This window comes from Aplidium turbinatum, chromosome 13 (genome assembly GCF_918807975.1).
Source record: "Aplidium turbinatum chromosome 13, kaAplTurb1.1, whole genome shotgun sequence".
Lineage (NCBI taxonomy): Eukaryota > Metazoa > Chordata > Ascidiacea > Aplousobranchia > Polyclinidae > Aplidium > Aplidium turbinatum.
This window is the reverse complement of record NC_137484.1, coordinates 7,506,370-7,529,327: the sequence shown is the minus strand read 5'-3', so window position 1 is coordinate 7,529,327 and position 22,958 is coordinate 7,506,370. Positions and strand designations below refer to the sequence as shown.

The following is a 22,958-nucleotide window of genomic DNA, read 5'->3' as shown; positions in this document are numbered from 1 at the left end:
GATGTTTGAACTTTTTGCGTTGTGTCTGTTACTTCAACGTGTGCAATTGTGAGAAAGGTGTTTGCAGTAGCTTTTAAAATAGAAGCTATGTATCTAATTGTAATTGTGTTGTCAGTACATCAGTGTGTGGTCAAGAACACATCAGAATGCTTGTAGCATTGTACTGACGAGTACATGATTTTAAAGACACATACTGGATTTTGTCATACTTGCCAACCCGAAATAACCATCAGTTACATGGTGAAGGTTATGAGTTCAAACTATTTGCTTGCTTTGGAAATGATACTTGCGGTAGTATTCTTGTTGAGTTATGCGTATTTTAGTGACACATGCAGTGTATTTCTTCATCCGAAAAAAACATGATGGTGTATTGACATTACTTTAAAATAAAATATGATGGTGCCATTAAGCTAATTCAGACATATGTGCAACGCACATTCAAAGTTACAAGTACAACCATTAATTTCCATTTACAGAGTTAGTTGTTCTGCTGCAACAATCCTTATTTGTATATTGTCTTGCGACAATCAACAGTTGATTAAATTGACAAACTGTATTTGTGTTGACTTTCTTGGCCCAACAGCAGCCAAATATGACGAACAATGTGGAGTCCCCAGCGGTGACGAAGTTTCGGGAATACATTCGCATTCAGACAGTTCATCCCAAACCGGACTATGGTGAGAGAACTAAATATATTCTGTTTGTGCGTTAAACGCCTAGCCTGCGAAGTTGCTTTTTCACTTTATTTTAACTTCTACCGACGTTAAAATAATGTAAATACGCCAATTATTATCTTTTTATTTTTCAACTGTTGTTAAATTGTGACGTATCCTGATGTTCTCTGGGAAAGAGAGAAAAACGGACGGTGCCATTGAGCGGAACACTGACTGCGCCGTTTGTGTGTCGTTTAATTTTGTTACGTTGTAAAATGTCCTGTTTGTGTCACATTACATCGACTTAACTTGGTTCTATTTTAGTTTCCATTGTCATACGAAATCTCTGCGACCGCAAGTCGCTCTAAACTCTTCAATTTGATTTCGAAATAACGATTTTCGCTACCCCGATAGTTCGGTCGATGCGTTTACTTTCGGAAAGGGTGAAGAAAACGCACAGGCTTTTGTGTCGGTTTGACAATCTCGATGAACTAATCTCTGTTGTTGGTTGTGACCGACTGATCGACCCTGACAGCTCGGGACAACGACCAGGCTTCTTTGAAGCATAATTGAGAGAGGGGGTTTGCAATGATGTAGCTCATTGTCGGAAAACAAATAAATAGCCCTTGATAAAATGAGTTTGATTAACTCATCGTTTTTCGTGGTTTACAGCCACAGCTATTGCGTTCCTTGAGGAATATGGAAGAGATGTTGGTTTGGATGTGAAACGTGTGAAGGTAAAACAACATCGATTCAAATTTGAACATTTCATAGACTATAATTATGGCCGAGTGGTGAAAGCTCTGGTACAGCGGAAATGCCAGCTTCATGTGTTAAAAGTCTTTTTCATCTTAAAATTATTTTTTAACCTCCCCAACAGCTATTGAGGCTTTTCTCTTGTCAACAGGGCTGTACTGATGACTACGACACAGTACTCATGACCTGGCGTGGAAAAGATTCAACGTTGCCTTCTATTCTTCTTACGTCACACACAGATGTTGTTCCTGTATACGAGGTACATGTTTTTCTTGTGTTATTTTACTTTCGCCACGCGGTGGGATGGCGCAGCGGATAAGGCGCTCGCTTTCCAATCATGCAATCCTGGTTCGACTCCCGGCTTAAGCTGGTTGTTGAAAGACACCGCTCACCTCTACCCAGGGTGTAATAAATTGGGTGGGCGTAGTTGCTGAAGGAAAGGCGGCCGAGAGAAAGGAACTGGCCACCCTACTCTCGTTAGTGCCGAAGGCTTGGTACAATGAGAACCTTATCTTATCCCCCGATGCTTGTATCAATCGATTTTGTGCAGAAACCAAAATGTTAATGTAAAAAAGATTATTATGAAACATTTCACAAATTTTATTTACTTTCTCGACTTTTGTCTCGTCTCAGGAGCATTGGAAATGTGACGCATTCGCTGCTATAAAAGAAGAAAATGGTGACATCTATGGACGAGGCACTCAAGACATGAAATGCGTTGGCATTCAGTACTTAGAAGCCATACGAAAGCTGAAACAGAATGGATGTCAATTTAATCGGGACGTCCACTTAACTTTTGTGCCTGGCGAGTACAAACTGAAGTTTCAATCATCTTTGTTGACTTACAATACGCACAATTTTTCATGTTTTGCATAATGCAATCAAGCTTGCAATCTCATTAAAATCTTCAAATTTACCATGGCAACCCTGAATATCCTATTCATAGTGACTTGGCGATCTAGCTGATTGTAATATAGTAATATAAATGTAATATGTATATAGTACAGTAGAATTCGCCTATAGTGGCTTTGGCTATAGTGACACTTCGCTTATAGTGACACCTGTTGCAAAGTCCCGTTTGCATACGCAACAGTTGAGTAGAATTCGGTTATGGTGACGCTTTTTCCGCGGTCCCTTCAGGTGTCACTATAGGCGAATTCTACTGTATTAAGGACTTGTTTTAAATTAAATCTTATATCTAACGACGTGTGAACTAGTCACTAAGATGACAAATTTATTTGTTTTCAGATGAAGAAATTGGAAGCGTGAAAGGAATGGGCGCGTTCATGGAATCCGATGAATTCAAATCCATGAACCTTGGAATAGCTCTTGATGAGGGACTGGCAAGCCCTGAAAATAACTATGTGGCTTATTATGGGGAAAGGTCTCCCTGGTGTGAGTGGGTCTATAGGTGATTGTATCTTCTGTACTGTGAGTGATTGTGGATATTGGAAACGATTAGTTTTTTTTCAATAATGAAAGGCAAATGCTGAAGTATAAAAAAAGTCGTGTTTTTTTTTTAATTTTTTTATTGGAAGATACACTGTAGTATTGCGATAACTAGGATTCAACTGAATGTAGGATTCTGCCAACCATAGCTGTAATATTAGGGTCAGCATTCACATGTCTTTCCCCGCACAGGGTTCAGAGTGGTATGCCGAGGCAATCCCGGCCACGGCAGCAGGTTCATTGAAAACACCGCAGCAGAGAAAATGGTACGTCGAATTGATCAATTTTGTAAATGAAAATTGACACGCACGATATCTTGTTACATCACAGAACTTGACGTTGTTTGAAACTTTAAAGAAATATTCAATGGTTTTGATTTCTACAAAGATCTTTAAAAAAGAAGCCAAAAAGTGTTTCCAAGGGCTGTTAAATTGCAGATGTCAAGCTATGCGATATTTCATAGTCTTGTGGATTGGTGGTGTACAAAGATAACTATTCAAAAGCCCAGTGCTTGTGTTACGCAAAGAAAAGCCTAAGCATAAGTCCGCATATTTGCTGCTCAATGGCTTTGCTCTTTCGCAGTTTTGGTTGGCCGAAACGTTTGTAAAGCAGACTTTCCATTTTTCTCGCTTGCAAACCACGTCATCTTAACGACATACTTTAAGTGATTCTTATCAGTAAGATGATTTCAGGTGACGTCAGCTGTATATGGAACTGTCAGCCTCTGTAACCCGGGTCTGCGTCAGTGGTTTAAAAGCTTGTCAAATTGGCCTATGCAAAACTACCAGGATTGAGATTCAGAAAAAGTTTATTGTCCGGCAAATATTTCCCAATCAAAATTATGGTTTGTCAGTTCTGCGAGTAGCGTTTCGAGCCTTGACGATGTTTTGCAACTTTTTAAAACAGTTTCTGAACTGTTGAAATGTTTTGATTTTCAGCGCAAAGTGTTGAATCTCTTCCTCGACTATCGCGCCAGTCAGGAGGCTCTCTTCAACTCATCCTGCCAACCTCTGGGAGAAGTCACCTCTCTCAACTTAACCAAGCTGGAAGTCAGTATCGTTTGATTAGCGCAGTATTTTTTCTGCCATAAGTGGCTATGTTATATGCCCTTCACTGCAAATACATTTTGTATAGCGCTGTATTCTTAGTAAAAAACATTATCGTTTAGCTTATTTTGCGATGCAGCAAAGTGTATCCCACAAGTTATTCTCATACTTAGTAAAACAAAAGAGTTAACATGCAAGTTTTTAGTTTTTTTGCATCCTTTTCATAATAAGGCATAAGTCTATCAACAGTTTGAAAGCTGTCATACTGCATTTTAACCAAGCTGCTATATGACTATCATCATTTGATTGTGTTTTCTCTGGCCCTCTTTTCCAACAATAAGATTTTTGTATGATGCATTGTTGCCTTCCAGGGCGGGATAGCCATGAACATTGTACCCGCTGATCTGACCGCAACGTTCGACGTTCGAATCCCACCAAGCGTGGATTTGAAGGTAATAGTAGTTCTATTGATTCGTTAATCAATGACACTAACCATGCTCACTGAAGAAACGCAGGCCTAACACGTATCTCAATTTCGTGATAGTCTGGTAAACTCACAAGCTAGCTGCTCTAAATGTAGAAGCTTAGCCTACTTGATGTCTCACTGAATGGATAATAATTCTCCCGATTAAAAATAGAATGAAGTAAGGTGACTTTTGCTCCTCATCTTCTTGCGAGATTGAACCATGTGGATGTTACCATGGCATATTTTACCATTTCTTCTGAATACGTACCGGTACTTTTGTTTTCCATTTTTTATAACATCCCAATTTGTGATGATTTCCACTTGAAATGACTACAAGCGTATTGCTATCATAAACAATTTGCGACTTCTATCAAAGAAAACTTGGGAGATGCTCAACTTGATGTTTTTTGCTATGTTTTTGCTTTCAAGCAATATTCTTTATTTCATGATAACTTTGAATTAAACTCTGTGACCTGCGGCACCGAAACATTGTTTGTCAGAAAAATTATTGTCTACTGTTGTCTAACTAATTTCAGTGCTCAATGTTCCATGTATATTAAACAGGTAACATTAACTTACACGCGGGAACATTACTAGTATAATACCAAAAAACAACAACATTGAAATATGTAATTTCTCGTAGCTTAAGTATTGTATTGTATAACCGAAAAAGTGGCACGCCGGAAATGTTGTTTTCATTGAAATTTTGTGCAAAAACAAAACATCTTTTTCAGATGAAAGCTTTTGAAATACAGTATAAAGCATCGCAACAGACTGTTTTCAATGTTAATTCCTTGTCTTTTTACCGATATCCTTCACTATAATTTTCTTCCAACAGGCGTTCGAACAGAAGTTACTTGGTTGGTGCAAGCAAGCCGGTGATGACGTCACGATTGAGTATGTTCAGGTAAATGTTTTGTATTTGCTGAAATGAGAAAATAGTTCGGTGGACTGCCTGTTGTTGCGAGGTGATTTCAAATTTTAAGGTTTTCTTTTTGTAATTAAAATGTTTGTGCAATCAGAAAAACGTGGATCAAAGCATCACACCAACTGACCAGAGCAACCCCTGGTGGAGAGCCTTCACATCAGCGATTGAGAAACGGTTTGTTGGTTTTTCACTTTTCTTGTCATGTTTCAACTACTTTCGTGCTCACCACATTTTATTCCTTTTTTTCAATTTTAATATATCCAATTTATCAGATGTATGATTAAAATTGAGCTACTTTGTAATAAATACAGCCCAATTTGTTACATTTTGCAGGCCGTTGCTAATGGCCTGACTAACTTTATTTTTTAAATCTCACTTTTTCATCTTTCAATGCCACCCCTAGGCAATACAGTATTTTGAGTTATAGTATTACCAGGAAGTAAGACAAAAATAGAAACAGCATTTTTTGAAAAAGTTCAGTTAACACAATTAATTGGATTGGATAACATTAGTCAAAACAAAAATACATTTTTAGTCAGACTGCTATTAACAGTCCGCAAAATGTGACAAATCAGGCCGCTTTTCAAGGTGGCCATGGCACACTAATTACTGCGGCTGGTTGACAACTTGTAGCTACTTTTTCGCTTACTTTCTTTTCTTTCAGGGGAATTGATCTGAAGGTGGAAGTGTTCTCAGGCGCCACCGACAGCAGACTTCTTCGGAAGGTGAGGTTATACTTGAACAAATTGTTGGTGATCTCACAAATCGTTTTTGCCAACCTAATTGATGACAATAATTCACAATGCAACAAACATGTTGGCATGAAACCCTGTAGCATTTAGACTGAAACTGCAGGAAAACCGTGGAGCGATGATCAAACCAACCATACCAAATACAAGTAGATAACACCAGGTCACCGTGTATCGTCCACCATACAATATGTGTTCGGTTTTCTTGTTCAATTCGGGTTCTCGCGTATTCAATGGTCAACGAACTTTAAGCTTGAAAACAAACAGTTGTGGGCAAACTGAACGACAATCCGTGTATCGTTTATCGTTACGGCTTATTTGGGATCCATTAGCACTGCATAACCAGTTTCAGAGAAGACAAATGAGCAAAGGACCTTATAAGACAGTATACCAATGCTTAAATATATCTGTAGACCTGTTTTTGTTTATTACAATGAAACCACTAAGCCTTGCTCAATGATCTTAAAACCACTTCTGAAAATCTTCAATTCAATCAATGTCTTCTTGAAACCACTAAGCCATGCTCAATCTAGCTCAATGAAAGCAAATCTACATACGCTGAATGCCCCGAACAAGTAGAAGATTAAGGTTGACCATAGTAAAAGTATAAAAAAGTTTTGACTCGTTTTGAAAGCTTCTTTAACATTTTTCTTTCCGTATAGTTTGGTTAGTCATGCAATTACAAAATCCAATCCCTCCTTCAGGCTGGTCACTACGCGATCGGTTTCAGTCCGATGCGGAACACTCCGATCCTCCTCCATGATCACAACGAGTTCTTAAATGAGAAGATTTTCTTGGAAGGCATCGACGTCTACTGTGACATCATCCCAGCACTGGCCAACATGAAGCAATAAATACATTTGATTCCCTCTATGCAATGACGAACAATAATTGACAAATATTAAATGCAAATGTTTTACGTTTTCTTTGTGCGCAACCAGTTAAGCACCCTCACCAGCTGTAACCCAGTTTGCAAAAAAAGATGCGTTTTTCTCGCTGGGAATTTCGCTTTTCGATAGATTTGCTCGTCTAAAAAGTAAGTTGCACTCGTAAACAGGCTTCCACTTTCTTGCTCATAGAAAATATTATGAAGTGATTGAAGATACCGCTACAATGGCGCTCGCATTGTGCAGCAACTGCCATGACGTTTGCTTTTAAAAGCATTGCTTTTGAATTGATGACTTCTCTGATCGATCAATCGCATACGACACCATTGCCGTGTACAGCTAGATTGTTGTGGTGTGTTTGGTGTTTGTCTTGAAGGTGGGGCAACAAAACTCTTCAATGAATTGAGCGAATGGATGACCTGTCATGCTGGTGTACCAAGAAGTTGTGTTATCACAAAGCATTCCCAGATAGCTAAACCCATCATTTTTATGATGTTAAATTTTGCTGGCCGGCTAACTGTGGTAACACTAACAACTGTAATTGTGTTATCGTATGAAGGATGGCAAGAATGAATATTTACGTTTATGAACACTAAGATGTTTTTGTACAGATCAAATTGATTGAAATGCGACTTATTCCTTTTACTTGTTTGCTTGCCACACGTCTAATCAACATTATCAAACGAAGATGTTGCGCTTGTTCATCTTGGCAATTTCGCCTTCTCTGGTTTGTTTTTTCTGTATATGTTTACGCTATGAAAACACCTTGCACTTGTCTGGTGTTTAAAACTTTGCTTTCTAGTGTTTTCCTCGCCAATGCATTATGTCATTTGAATGAGAGAATATAGGGTTTAACAATTAATTCTATTCAATGCACAAGTTCTATAACAAAGAAAATTCTGTTTGCATAAGGACCTTCTGATGATCCCCCTTTTGGGGTGAAACGGGCTGTGAGCGTAGAGGTTTTAGAAAGTGATAATGAAGAAAACGTATTGTCGCTTTATGGTTTTTTAAAAAAAGCAACGAAAACAGTCGCAGTGTGCTGTTTTCATGTTGCCGCAACTTGATTTATTTTCGTTTGGATCAGAAACTGCGGTGAACTTTCACATGTGCTATTTGCTGACTCAAGTCTGCTGATTACGCAATTGTGGACAACATGCGCCGCGTATAGTTGTCGAACACAAACTCATGAAAATTATAACTTATATGTCAAAGATTCACTACCCCCCTCCCTAACAAAACCGGTTCTTTTTACATTGATTCAACGTCTCTAGACATTGAATCAATGTACAAAGGATCGATTTTGCTGGCTGGGATCAGGTTATGGCATCATTGTTATGGGTTTAGTACCATCTGCATAGATGAGGAGTAATGTTTTGCTGCGCACAGCACTGCAAGCAAGACAACACTTCTACTTGTCAACACAGCCGCTTAAAAGCATGCTATTCAGTCATGATTGAGTCGATTTGTTTCTTAACCCAGCCAATAAAATGTTCTTTCTATTTGAATTCAACGTCCCAGTATTAACAAAAGGAGAATATATAAGTTATACAGTTGATAATGTTATGGTTTTATTTATTACTATTTATTTTCATCAGACAGGAATGTCCATATTCGAATAAACGAACAAAAATCATACACAAATAATAAATGGCATACGTGTCGCTCTACAATTGCTGAGGTCTTTTAGCGACAGGACTCATTTCATTTTTAGTTTTGTATCAAGTTTACGATGTCATCACATCATTACCCGACTGATTTTCACTGCGTTACGCAAGAAAGAACACAATCGGTACCGTTGTTAAAGTCTTTGTTTTGACCCGACCTGGAATCGATCTCAAATCTACCAGAGCCGAAAGCGAAGGCCACTGAGCTGGTACATAACTTATACAATTAGCTAGTTACACAGTTAATAGGCTGGTTGGTTGGTTTTGAATTTTTATCCTTGGACTGACAAAGCTTTGATTAGTTATTGCTAGTAGTTTCGCATACTTAAAGACTGAGGCTCTTGACGCAGGGCTGGTTGCCGAGATTGGTAGAGTGAAGTTTTCCGATTGTTGCCGAGGAATTATTCCATTCACTAGGTGCCGCTGAATAGAGAGCAGTCCTGAAATGCGTAGCTCAAGCGCACACCCTGAGAGTCAAACTTGCGCCGCGTGATCTTGAGCCGGGCGAGTAACCACTGAGCTAACGGGGCAGACGGCTAACTCGCCAACGGTCCGAAGCAAACGCTTTCAAACCGTTCGAGTTTCGTCGCCTCTAGCTCTTTTTCGTGTGTCAACACGTGTTGTTTTTGCTGTGAAGGCTAGAAATAGAAACAAGCTAAACTGAAACAGAATGCTATTAAATCATAATATTTTCTGCGACGACACTCCCAAGTTGCTTTCGATGTGAACAGAGTTTCTTCTTCATAGTATCTGTTAAACACCGTAGGCTAAGTTAGTAGGCTATCTTCATTTTAGACGCACATTTTGCATTTGACCCATACATCCGTGATTTCATCTAACATGGACAGGACATTTCATCAGAATGCGAGTGTGGTGCCACGGAACAGACCGCAGACCATGTCATCCACCACTGCCTAACCCACCGGCCTCTACACGGTGCGCATGGTCTGAGAATCCTGGACGACGAGACTGCTGAGTGGCTGAAGATTTCCTGCCCTCCAATCTAGCCTGGAAAGATCGCTCATACGCCATCATCATCATCTAACATCAATTTAAAAACTAGAGTTTGTTAAGTTGAAAACTTTGCATTATAATTGAAGTTACCGCAAGTTTTAAAGCATTGTTCTCATGACCACAGATGGATTTCAATAACTTGTCGTTTGAACAACTTCTATAGCCGGTTGCGTTGACAGTGAGTAGGCTACTTTTGGGCCCGAGCTGGGATGATTTAAGGGTCTAGGAACTTGAAGCAACAACCTCGTATTCTTTGAAGATATTGTTTTTTCTTAGAAGTGTCTTTATTTGGGGCATGAGGGTCTCATTGGTACCGGGTCTAAATTATCCTTCTCAACGGCCCTGGCTATAGCTGGTGTTAAATTTCGAAATTCTATCCGAAGTGGCCCCGCCTTTTTCTATAGTAAACCTACGTAGGTCGTAGGATATTCAAGGGACATTTCATATTCAACCTTATCAATACTGTGGAATAAGTTGATTTATTTTTGAACTGGTTGAGGTAGCAATGTGTTTAGCCTACTTCCAATCAATTCATCTTTTGTGGGGTACAAAAATGTTTACCCCGTAGCTTACATCCATTGCTGAAAACACGCTTGTTCGATATGCGTGGATTGCGTTTCGCTGACCATAACGGAGTTATTGTGGTCTGCAACTTTTTATGCCAGTCATGTGACTATCCAGTCAAAATGTTTATCTACAACCAAGAACGAGTATGTATGGTAAAAACTAACAATAATAACGTTTATACAACATGTATAAAAGTGTAAAAATTGTGCAAAAATCAATGAATAATTTCACAGCAGGTCAAAACCAATTAGCGAAACATTCATTTTAATCTCATGGGAATTACGTTAAGCGTAGCCTACGAATCTACGATGCACATTCCACAATTAAACTAATAATGAAACTGAATAATCGAATTTAAAGAAGATTGCTATTACCTGAGCAATGCTTCCGTATTTACAACAGTTAAAAATACATTGAAATCTCAGGGGCATATGCGGTGATGACAGGGTTACTGCGGGTGATCAGTTAGTTTGTTAGTAGGCCTACAACTTGATCTTCTTCGTTCTCAATGCACTGCATGAGTGTGTGTAAAAACTCCCAACCAATTACAAACAAATCTATCAACTTCTACAATTTTTTTTCGTGGAATTGAACAAACACGACAACAAGCATTCATCTCGACTGTCTTTTTCGGTTTGCCAGTGTGTTACTTGTGGACCACTCTGTTATAGGACACTAAATGAGAGTTAATGTGAGCTTACTATGTGGATGAGAAAATGACTTGAATTTAAGTTATGAAAACGTGGTGGCATTTTTTTCCACGAAATGGCAACGAAGCTGCCCTGGAATCTGTTAAAACAAATATCCTGATGATGCTTCAAATTAGGTAGCAAATGATCCAGGATTCCACCGCTTATGCAAAAATGTACAATAGCCTATCCAATTCACACCAGTTACAAAATATAAACATAGGCTGTTAACCTCAGTTTAGGAAAAAACTAAAAAAAATTTAAACTTTTGTCAAAACGATTAGATGCATTTCTATTCCATTAGGAAAGTAAAAAAAAGTAAACGACCGGCGTATTGAGAGTATGGACAAATCTCTTTTAAGATGTAGACTCTGCCTCCATATTCCTTAAATCTTACCTACAACGCGTGACATTCTATGTTGCGGTAAGCATTGTTTTCATCTTGACGGTTAGAAATAAAATCTGGATCGAACTGAAAACAGAACTTTTATTGAAGAACCATCTTGAGGCATGATTTCACAGAAACACAGCTTCCAAACAACATGAAATTTTGCAAGCTGTGTTGCTGCCAATGCGCATCATTTTCTTTAGGCCGAAAAGGCATACCGTTCACACATTCTACACAAATTGTTCTACAAATACAATTCTTATATTTCAGTTTAGCACAATTGGAAAATTGGGATAACTTTCAAAACATCACTAGCAAATTGATTGGTAATTTGGTATAGGTCTAACGTTCAATGTCTGGTCCGCTGTAATTTTAATGCAACAACTGCAGCAGGAAAATTTTTAGTCACGTTTTGGTAAACCCAGCAGACTTCGTTTTAACAAAAATGAAAATATACGAAATAGTGCAACTGTAACCCATTATTTAGAACGCTGTTCTGCTGCATGACCAACCAGGCCATACTATGATTAACTCTAAGCCAGCAGATACATAGAACGTTATGATAGTAAGCCTGAACTATGCTTATTATCAATGTTCTTTCATTGTTTAAAGATTTTGAAAGCAGTTTTGATTAATAATTATGTCATGGTTATATTTATTTTCGCTTTACAACAGCTAAGGTCTTTTAGCGACAGGGCTAATTTTCAATTTTATATCAGCTTTAAGATGTTATCACATTATTACCAGATTTATTCTCACTGCGTTATTCAGAAAAGAACACAATCGGTACCGTTTTTCCCGACCTGGAACCGATCTCGCATCTACCAGCACCAGAACCGCAGGCGAAGCCACTCGGCCACTGAGCTGGTTAAAAACAGTTTCGATTTATTTCTGCGCTTCAGTATCTAGTCGATGATCAAGTATGTATGGCGCCACACGTAGGCAAGAGAGAATAGAACAAAAATGCTAAAAATGCAGTCAATGACAATTTACTGCTTGAGTGCTTGCACTCATGACACTTCTTGTAGTTCACAGAAGGTAGGATTGCTTCTGGATTGACGTCATTTATGGTGAATAAACACGAAGCAACCATGAAAAAGTAACAGTGGCAAAAGTTGGAAAACTAAAAATAGATAGAGCCATGGTAAGAGCTTAGATAAAGTAGGCATGCTGGTCGCATTTTCGACTCCAATTGTCGATAGGACGGTTTCTCCTTGTACCCGCAGTTACGCAATTGCATTTTGACGTAATCACTAGACTTGGATAACATGCAATGACTCGAAACCACACGTCAATTGACTGTAGACATAACCACAAGAATTTCACCTAACCAGCAAAAATTACCAATTTTACATCGCTTTACTTTTGCCGATATTGAAACAATATAAAACGACAACTCTTGCTTGCTGGAAAAAAAAGTTTGTTGTAGTATCATATTTGTAAGACACATGTAACTTTCGCCTTAGAAAATATCAGACTAGGTCTATGCAAGAAGTGATGACGAATGGCATAGAAGCAAAAAAAAAAAGATTTTTTTGTATAAACAATTTTGGATTTTGTTTCGATACCATTTTTTCGATATCATAATCAAAATTGTTACTTTTTTTGACCACTTGTTAATTTTAGTCTGGTGTTGTCTTAAATCAGTCGTTCTTAAACTCGTGGGCGCGCCCCACCCTTGAGGGACGTGAAGATTCTCCAAGGGGGGCGCGAATATGATAGGCTGTTGCACTAGTATTCTACTGTATGATGCAACTCGTAAACAGAAATGTTGGTAACACCTCACTGTGTGGCACGATTATGGACTGGTGGTCTAGTTTCGACATTTGTCCTCAGTGCTTATTCTTGAGGTTGTGGTTTAGTGTATTGTTCGGTAGCAATGGTTGTTTCTGACGTTATTTTGCGTAAAAGCTTTTTCTGTACTTGCATTGAAGTGTGAAGAGAAGACACAAGATCAGAGCAACTTAACTGAATATAACATACGGTTTGCATTGTCTTCAACTAAGCCACGAATTAAACTGCTGGCTTGGAAAAAGTAGCTACGTACTTCTCATTAATGCAAGGAAAAGTATATTGTGATCCACTTAATTTTTTGATTCGTGTATGATGAAAAATAAACTTTGTTTGTTTTAAAATTTAAAATATGTAAACTTTATGTAGTACAGTATGACTTGATTGCTCATTTAAACGAGAAAAAGGGGACATAATTTTTTACAGGTGATGTCAAGGAGGCTCAGTCTAAAAATTTTGAGAACCCCTGTCTTAAATTATTGCGGTAATGTAGCGGTTGCTAAAACACCAGCCAAACACATTTCAAGCAAATGAGTCAGTTTATCAATGAAATCAATAAAAATGTATTTGAAAACCTAGTCAAAGTAGCATAAGTTCACTGGTTACGTTTGTGAAAAAAGCATACTTTTACCGTTAGCTTGCCATGGGACATGGGTAGATGTCATCTTCTAACGGTTACATCATTGCATGTGGCCATCTTCTTTCCAGCAATGTAGGGTGGGTTATTCTACCATATTCACAGGACGACAAGTGATGCAAATGAAATGTCGTACCATGAAGCGTGTAACATCACTGAAGCATTAAACCAAACATGACAAGATCGAAAAGATTGTGTCTGTTATCGTAATTTGTATTTCACGAAGTCACGTTTCAATTTGTTATTTAGATCAATGTCATGTTTAAGAGGAAATGAGTAAGTAGAAAGATTTCACAAAACCAACTTTTCGATATTGCTGTCATGACCATGAATACACGACTGTGAACCATGCCAAATTGTCTGAGGCTGCTATTCTTTTTCGGTTTCAAGCACGTTTTTGCTAGACTGTTTTTGCTGTGCTACTCATATGTCGATCCTGATGCCTCAATTGGTTAGCGCTTGACTTCGTAAACGAAGAAGCGTCAAGATCAAGCGGCGCTGGTTCAACTCTCGGGGTGTGCGCTTGAGCAACGCATTATAAAGACTGCTCTCCATTCAGCGGCATCTAATAGATGGAATAATTCCCCGGCAACAACACTTCACTATCGGAAACTTCACTCCGTCAATGTCGGTGACCAGGCCTGCGACAGTGGTTCAAAGCCTCTATAAGTAGGCCTATGTGAAACTGCTAGGATTAAGTTCTCAAAGAAGCTTTCCCAGTCCGAGAACAAAGGTTCAATCAATCAAATACAAATAAACTGAACGATTAGAGGTAGGTCACCAAGAATTTGGACTAATGATATTAAACACTGGTCAAGACTTGATTACAAAACTGCAAAGAAAAATCTCACAACAGAGAAACTTGGCGCTTCATTGCCTCCAACCCTCAACGCGAGGAAGGAACTTAAATAATGATGAGGAAACTAAAAATAATTAATCAAAAAATGTTCATGAATTAAATGAATGTGCTCTCAACCGTATAATATTCCACACTCGTACAATAATGAAGGGTGGAGAGAGTAAAACTGGATTTCAGTAGAGGCCAACAACCTCACACTTATCTGGCCCAGTGACTTGAAGTTTGTAACATTTTAGAAATTCGTAAAGTAGTTGGCTCGCCAAGCGACAAAAGTAAATATTGTACGGTGTAGGTTATTTGAATATATAGCGCAATCACACTGTGTGGGCTGCAGGTCAAGCCGAGGTTTTGTACTACTTTAGATCGGCATATTTGATAGTTTTGAGAATATGCAAAAACCTTGTTTAGAGACTGTGCAAATATTAACATACATGACGCCTTTGAGGGGGGATGCTAATGTAGAACTATGACATTGTGTTATGCAGGTAAACAAAAACGTCATATTGGACGTCATATGGAATGGAGTGACGATGAAAAATAACGATGTCTTCAGAATATTTGAACACATCAACACACCATTAGCAAATAAGTTGATTGGAAATCTCATGTCATCTTAGATGAGCCGCGATTAGGTTCCTGCTCATAAACAGATAGAATTACGTAAATTCTATTCTCAGCAACGTCAAACATACTTGAAATCTCACCTTACTATGTATGGTAGATGAGATGGTCTATGACATCACACAGGAGTCGCTCGTGGGAGGCATGGTTGACTGATTTCAAGAGGTGTTTGTGTCGACAGATAGTATGATAACTAAGTAAAATGGAATACTGGAACCACATACTGCTTAGCCTACAGAGCAGCAACTTTTGGTAAACCAAAATCGAGTCAAAGTTTCAACCACCTCTTCGGCCGATATGAGGTGAACTGCATTCCATGATTAGAATCACACAAGAATGCTGCATTTGCTTTACGTTTTGGGACCCCCTGGAAAATTTTTAGACCCCAACAATTATGTTTGGTTTGGCTAATTCAACTAACGTTATTTTGTGTGTGAAGCATTTTTTGTATTGAAGCTTTGTCAGGACAAATATGACAGGTCTCTTTGAAAACTACATCATTAACGATGTGTCTGGAATGCACTTGTTCAAACCAGTTCAAGCGAGTTTAAAGCAAGCTCATATGGTGAGTGTGCTGTGGGCATGCAATCAAGATTATGCGTTTCTAACCACAGAAAATGTTGTTGCATTGATTTGATGTTGTGTGTAAGCTGCTGCTATTCAACAAATATACGGACACCGGCTATACAGTGGGCGCGCACCACTGCTCGGCCAGTAAAATCACAGCAATTCAACGTCTGCAGATGTTGAAGAGAAAGATGCAATCTGCAAGTGGTGAATTTAAACCTGCTGCAAATCTCAATCGTCAGCACGCTAATTGGATATGTCACAGAACACGCGACGCTTTCATGGTCGTTCCCAATCTTGAGAGTAACACACAGCTTTTGCTAAGGTAAGTTTTGATGCAACTTACACCTTTTCCAGGATCAAATTATTTCGCTTACCCGCAAACAACGCTTGTCATTTTCACATGGTTTCAATGCTCAGTGACCTTGAACTTGAAGAAATGTAAAATCGTAATTTTTTTCCTCAGATGAGTGACTGCGCACAAATAGAGGATGGCATCTTCTAAAAGTGTGGCATAACGAATAATAGACCCCACCATCACCCACATTACTGTACCTATCACGTTTCAAGCAGTCAGTGAGTTGCGTGAACCCGGTGACAATCAAACCAACATCTGCTTGGTATTTGATTTAATGTCCAGTCGAGGTCTGCACCGCCGAATGTATAAAAGCCGTAATTTTTGGAAGTGAAAACAGATTGTAGCCTACTCATCGCCAGGCGGGTTTTTGAAAAGAATGGTAAAAGAATGGTGAAAAAGACGATTTCGTCTAATGGCTACAAAAGAGCACAGACATTGATTCAACTAAAGAACAGAACAAGTTTATCTTAAAACCTTCAAGATTTGCTTGCACACTTATGTCCCACTGATAATGTCTAACTCTTGTTCAGTGGTTGATTGTGGGTACATGGTTTTACTATCAAACAACAACTGTTTTATAAAGTAAATGCTGTTTCTACGAGAAAGAATCTCTAACAAATATGATTTAAATCTCTACAAACAAGATACCAGCCCACACAACATCAATTTAGTTTATCAAAATTCAAATATCGCAATTTGCAAAGTAATAACCTACATGGATTCAGTGTTGACAGCCCAACTTAAAAAATGAACATGAATATTTGAGGGTTAAGTAGGGGTAGGCAGTAAAAATGAAGGTATTCAGATTTTGCATAGGACTCTTTTTTAAACAATAATATGATATGACAATGCAAAATCAGCAAAAAAATTTGAACTTTAGGCGTTTTTGGCGGTTAGCACCACAAAAAACTGAAAATTGCATTTTCGGATTGTGAATTTAACAAAATATTACAATTTTCCGGAATAAGTGGTTTTCAAATGTATAATATATACTGCATAAACTTGTCATTTTTTTATGCAAATAGCTTTGTGAAGATGGAATAATAACTCAAGACTAATTTGGAATTTTATTAGTAAAAGAAAAGTCCAAAAAACACAAAAAAATGGTGAAAAATCATCAATTTTTTATGATAAAGTGTTCAGGAAAGGACAGGCCTATTGCAAAGCTTTGGACACTAGAAAAGATACAGTAGAAGAATGGTGGGGTATAAAATGGTGAAGCTTTCAAGGTTAATGCATTTAATGGACTTCTTAAACCGAGGGGAGGACATTTCTGGGGGGAGGGGGTATGAAATAAGGATTTGAGTAACTGATTCCAGAGTCATGCCGCTGAGGGAAAATACCTAAACGGATTTTATTAAATACATTTAGTAGGCTACTATGATTATGTTAATCTTGTTACTAATACTATAATTGTTTTTTTCAGATGACAGAAAATAATACAATATTTGTGCTAGGGGATGTACTTCCCAAAAATTATGATGCAGCAATTGCTATATTTAGTGTTGCCTAAAAACTGAAATCAGAGAAGATGACGCTTTGCATCAGGTTATATGTTACTGCTTTGATAAAAACATGGACAAAAGCATTCGGAAAAGATTACATCATTGACCGGAAATGCATCATGGAGAAAGTTCAAAAGGTCATAACCCACTACCACAATCATGTTTATGCCGAACACAACCGCACAAAACCAAAAAAAATAGGAATGGCTTTCGTGAAAAAGAGTATTCGGCATCTCCACAAATCCTGGAAAAAATGTTATTGATGTTCAATTGTTCATAAATAATTGCAAGACGTATACACTACAGTACCAACCAATGGTCTTCTTGAATAGGGAAATGGACGATTTAACAAGCGAAGAAAAGGCTTTTTATATCGACCAACTGGGGTATCAAGTCATGCGCATCAGTGAAGAAATTGAGTATGGCATAGAAAAGGAATCAGAACTAGCTGAACAACAGGCAATCATTGAACAAGATAGGATTGAAGAACAATACATGCAAATTGAAGACGAAACCAACCTATCGAATACATTAAGTGATCAACTGATTGGTTGTCATTGTATTTCACATGTGCCCCGGCCGATTAGCACTGATATTCAGTTGATCACTTAATGTATTCAATAGGTCGGTTTCGTCTTCAATTTGCTTGTATTGTTCTTCAATCCTATCTTGTTCAATGATTGCCGGTTGTTCAGCTACTTCTGATTCCTTTTCTATGCCATACTCAATTTCTTCACTGATGCGCATGACTTGATACCCCAGTTGGTCGATATAAAAAGCCTTTTCGTCGCTTGTTAAATCATCCATATTCTTCCCTATTTCAAGAAGACCATTGGTTGGTACTGTATACGTCTTGCGATTCTTTATGAACAATTGAACATCAATAACATTTTTCTCCAGGATATGTGGGAGATGCCGAATACTCTTTTTCACGAAAGCCATTCCTATCTTTTTTGGTTTTGTGCGGTTGTGTTCGGCATAAACATGATTGTGGTAGTGGGTTATGACCTTTTGAACTTTCTCCATGATGCATTTCCGGTCAATGATGTAATCTTTTCCGAATGCTTTTGTCCATGTTTTTATCAAAGCAGTAACATATAACCTGATGCAAAGCGTCATCTTCTCTGATTTCAGTTTTTAGGCAACACTAAATATATCAATTGCTGCATCATAATTTTTGGGAAGTACATCCCCTAGCACAAATATTGTATTGTTTTCTGTCATCTGAAAAAAACAATTATAGTATTAGTAACAAGATTAACATAATCATAGTAGCCTACTAAATGTATTTAATAAAATTCGTTTAGGTATTTTCCCTCAGCGGCATGACTCTGGAATCAGTTACTCAAATCCTTATTTCATACCCCCTCCCCCCAGGAATGTCCTCCCCTCGGTTTAAGAAGTCCATTAAATGCATTAACCTCGAAAGTTTCACCATTTTATATCTCACCATTCTTCTACTGTATCTCTTCTAGTGTCCAAGGCTTTGCAATAGGCCTGTCCTTTCCTGAACACTTTATCATAAAAAATTGATGCTTTTTCACCATTTTTTTGTGTTTTTTGGACTTTTCTTTTACTAATAAAATTCCAAATTAGTCTTGAGTTATTATTCCATCTTCACAGAGCCCATTTGCATAAAAAAATGACAAGTTTATGCAGTATTGTACATTTGAAAACCAATTATTCCAGAAAATTGTGATTTTTTGTTAAATTCACAATCCGAAAATGCAATTTTCAGTTTTTTGTGGTGCTAACCGCCAAAAACGCCTAAAGTTCAAATTTTTTTGCTGATTTTGTATTGTCATATCATATTATTGTTTAAAAAAGAGTCCTATGCAAAATCCGAAGTTAGTGGCTAAAATCCACCCTGTACTGCCTACCCCTAGGTTAAGGTAACAAAAATTGAGGCATGAAAACTTGATACAATTTTGTTGAACACCAGTTTTCATTATAAATTTGGTGTTGTCAAATTGATTGCATTGTTACACGATTAGCCCAAGCAATGTCGGACAAGGTCGTAGAACTTTTAACCACAAGTGAATATATTTAGGTTTGATATGTTGTGTTGTTCAAACGCAACTACACGTTGAATCAACGACAGAAATCGTTGGTACACAACCGCAGAAGAAACGTGCGTTGAGACGCTCCGGTTGACTGACACCAGCTTCATTCACAAAAACAGTCTGTTGTACCAGAGTAAAACTTCGTTGTTAAACTTTAGATCAAATCTTCTTATGATTTTACCATGATCTAATTTTAAAAAGATGCGTAGGGTGACAAAATAATGTAAAAAAGGAGACAGTACTGAATCGGTAAATTCAAGTTAATTAAGCTAGCTGGAGCTTTGCCACACAAGTATGGCTTCGTCAGTATAGTCTTATTTGGATAGAATCTAGGTGTATGCGCATTGCGCACTTGAACCAGATACGTAGCCAATTTGAAATAATAATATTTTTATGCACAACCTAATGATAATTTTTCTTCAAACAATAAAATGTTTGGCTTCCGATTGTCGTCATCCATCTAAAATTTCCTTTTTAATTTGACTACACTACTAGAAGTGTAAGTAAAAAAAATAGCATGATGCAATCACTTGAAACCAGTTTGCTACGAGAGGATAGCTTTTCTAACCTTATGAAATTGGCGACAAAGATTGCTATGTTGACATCGTGGAAAGAAAACAAATACCGGATTTTGATTACGCAATGTCAAGAAAAGTTTGAAACAACTGTCATTCAGTCCTTTTAACGTTGGTTGATGTTAAAACACGAAACACTAAGGCCAGGAACGCAGCCACCAAACAAATTCGGAAAATGAGCATTATTGCTCATATCAGTGAGCCTGGAAACGAGTTGCCAAAAGTGAAGGACCCATATGGGGGTCTCCCTAATAAACATTTGAAAAAAAATCTTGAAATTGCGCATTCTGAAAGTACTTTTGGCCAAAATCCATCGTAAAACTCTCTTAAATGATGCTGCAACAGAAGGTGAAATGAGTCTTTAAAATATTCGGGGAGGCGCAATTACTCCCCCGACCCCCCCCCCCCCCCACACTGACTACGCTCCTGACTTAGGCATTCTTTGACTAAAAATAAGAAGGTAGAACAATGAACGGAAGAAAAACGTTTCACGATATGAATTGCACGACAGTTGATACTGCATTGCATCATCCATCCATGACTTGTTATGAAACATTCACAAATTAGTGTTTTCCAGCAGTGAGATCCCAGGCAGCAAATCAGTTATTATTTACATTGATTTAACGTCTGCATACGTTAAGTCAATGTAAAAAATGAATGATTTGCTGCCTGAGAATTTATTTGTGTTGGCTGAAAGTGAATTCCTGGCTCTCACGATAAGCTGTCACTCCAGTGACGTCACACAAAATCGATCAAAAACTTCTAATTTTAGAGCAGCGCTTTTTAAATCAAGAAAAACATAACGTCATAACCCGACCATTTAAATCTGCTACAGAAAAATAAGTCTAAAGTTTCGCCAAGGAAACGAAAGCATAAAGCTGTTTAAAATAGGTTAAAGTGTGTTTAACTTTCCCCAAACTGGCTCAGAAACGAGGCAGTTGTAAGTTTGCAAATGTCAAAGAATTGTCATGAAAATTCATTGAAGGTTCACGCCCAAACAGCAAAATCCGTTATTTTTACATTTATTAAACGTCGGCAGACATTGAATCAATGTAAAAATGACGAACTTTGCTGTCCTAGACGGACAATGGACCGCAAAGTACACATCACTGACCTAGTTTGCAGCGCACAGAGGTTGAACCACATCGGTGCGGCTTAGCTGTTGTAAGTTTGTGAAATTGATACAAAATGGTTACACAATGATCTGGATAAACTGGATATCAAACCTCAATCGTCTTAGGCTACTGTGTGATGTGCAGTCTAACCATAGAAAGAGCTCAACACCTGCTCTCCTGGGCCACATTGAAACGGGCTTTTGCCTGAGGATGGGTTTCTTTTATGTCCGGTTTTCTTTCTTCATCCTATTATTATTATTATTATGACTGCTCATCCACATCAATATTGGAACTGGCAAATTCAATCCACAACACTTTTCATTAGGCTGTCATTCATTACTACATGTGTGCTTCTCTCTATTTTTGTTTTATTTTTTTGCTATTTGTTTTTTTGGGTTTTGTGGCCGTGCTAACTACTGATATATAGCCTACTACATAATATTTCATTCAGGCACGTTTTAAACCTTTCAAGGTTTTGCCACCTTTTCCCGTTCGTTAACGTGCTGGTAGGTTTATATCGATTTTTGTAGTTAGTATATTTTTCGTCCCGGACGCGTTAATGACGAAAAATAAAATGATTGATTGATTGAGACGAATACTGGCTACAGTAATCTTGCCCTTTCTCCATGACGCTGTCTCAGTTAGCAGTTGTGTCGATTTTTACTTTGTTTCAATGTCTGCAACCAAAGCACTGGCCGGAGCCTCGCTCAAAGTCGAGGCGTAAGAATTAAGAAATGTTTTGACGCCAAAATAACGCCTTTTGTTAGAAGCATGTGGCCATTAAATTTCGTTACTTTCCAGTTCATTTGTCAAACAAAAGAAACAAAGGTGACTCAGCCTGCTTTGTTTAATAACTTTTTGATTTCAATAGAGATAAGATTACACAAACTCGAAATACAAAAAATCCCAAACAAGCTAAAAAGGATGCTACAAACTTTTCATTCCCACTTGAACTGTGGCAACCAGTAGGGCGTTCGGATTGTTTGAATGTTCATGTTGACAGAATGCCATTATACGTTTAATTTATGTGTATAACGAACGAATTCTATCAATTCTACACTGAAAGTAGGCTGAAGAACATAATGGCTTTGTTGTTTCAACGTTTTGTACAATTGCATCATTTCAACGTAAAGGCAGCGAAAAAAGCAGCCACTTTGTTCTTTAAACCAGCTCAGTGGCCGAGTGGTTTCGCCTCAGGCTCTAGTACTGGTAGATCTTAGCTCGATTCCAGGTCGGGTCATATCGTAGACTTCAAAAACGTTACCGATTGTGTTCTTTCTTGAATAACGCAGTGAGAATAAATCTGGTAATATTGTGATGACATCTTAAATCTGATACAAAATTAAAAATGAGCCCTGTCGCTAAAAGACCTCATCTGCTGTAGAGCGTCAATAAATAAAAACAATAACGTTATTATTGGTTCTTTGCTGTTGCTAAAGTAAGGTTTACAATTTTAGAAGGCAAAGAGTTTGGTAGCTAGGTTAAGAAACTAGTTCACCATGGGTTGTCTAAGCGTCTTTTTTCAGATGAACCTGACGTCTATTGCATAAAGATCAAAAATATGCAAAAAGTCCGCCTAATTTTGCTTGTTAGCAAAGGTGATTGTGA

The 22,958-nt window shown here is 37.9% G+C and overlaps 1 protein-coding gene across 1 annotated transcript; it reads left to right on the top strand.

The window, feature by feature from the left end:
* Positions 1-540: 540 nt before the first annotated feature.
* Positions 541-8,575, top strand: LOC145782544 (aminoacylase-1-like). The gene is made up of 12 exons (XM_082594352.1): positions 541-677; positions 1,326-1,390; positions 1,561-1,668; positions 2,043-2,214; positions 2,658-2,804; positions 3,051-3,124; positions 3,797-3,907; positions 4,276-4,356; positions 5,209-5,277; positions 5,393-5,472; positions 5,963-6,023; positions 6,752-8,575. The coding sequence occupies exons 1-12, from the start codon at positions 593-595 to the stop codon at positions 6,899-6,901; spliced, it is 1,203 nt and encodes a 400-aa protein (XP_082450478.1). The 5' UTR covers positions 541-592; the 3' UTR covers positions 6,902-8,575.
* The last annotated feature ends 14,383 nt before the right edge of the window (positions 8,576-22,958 follow it).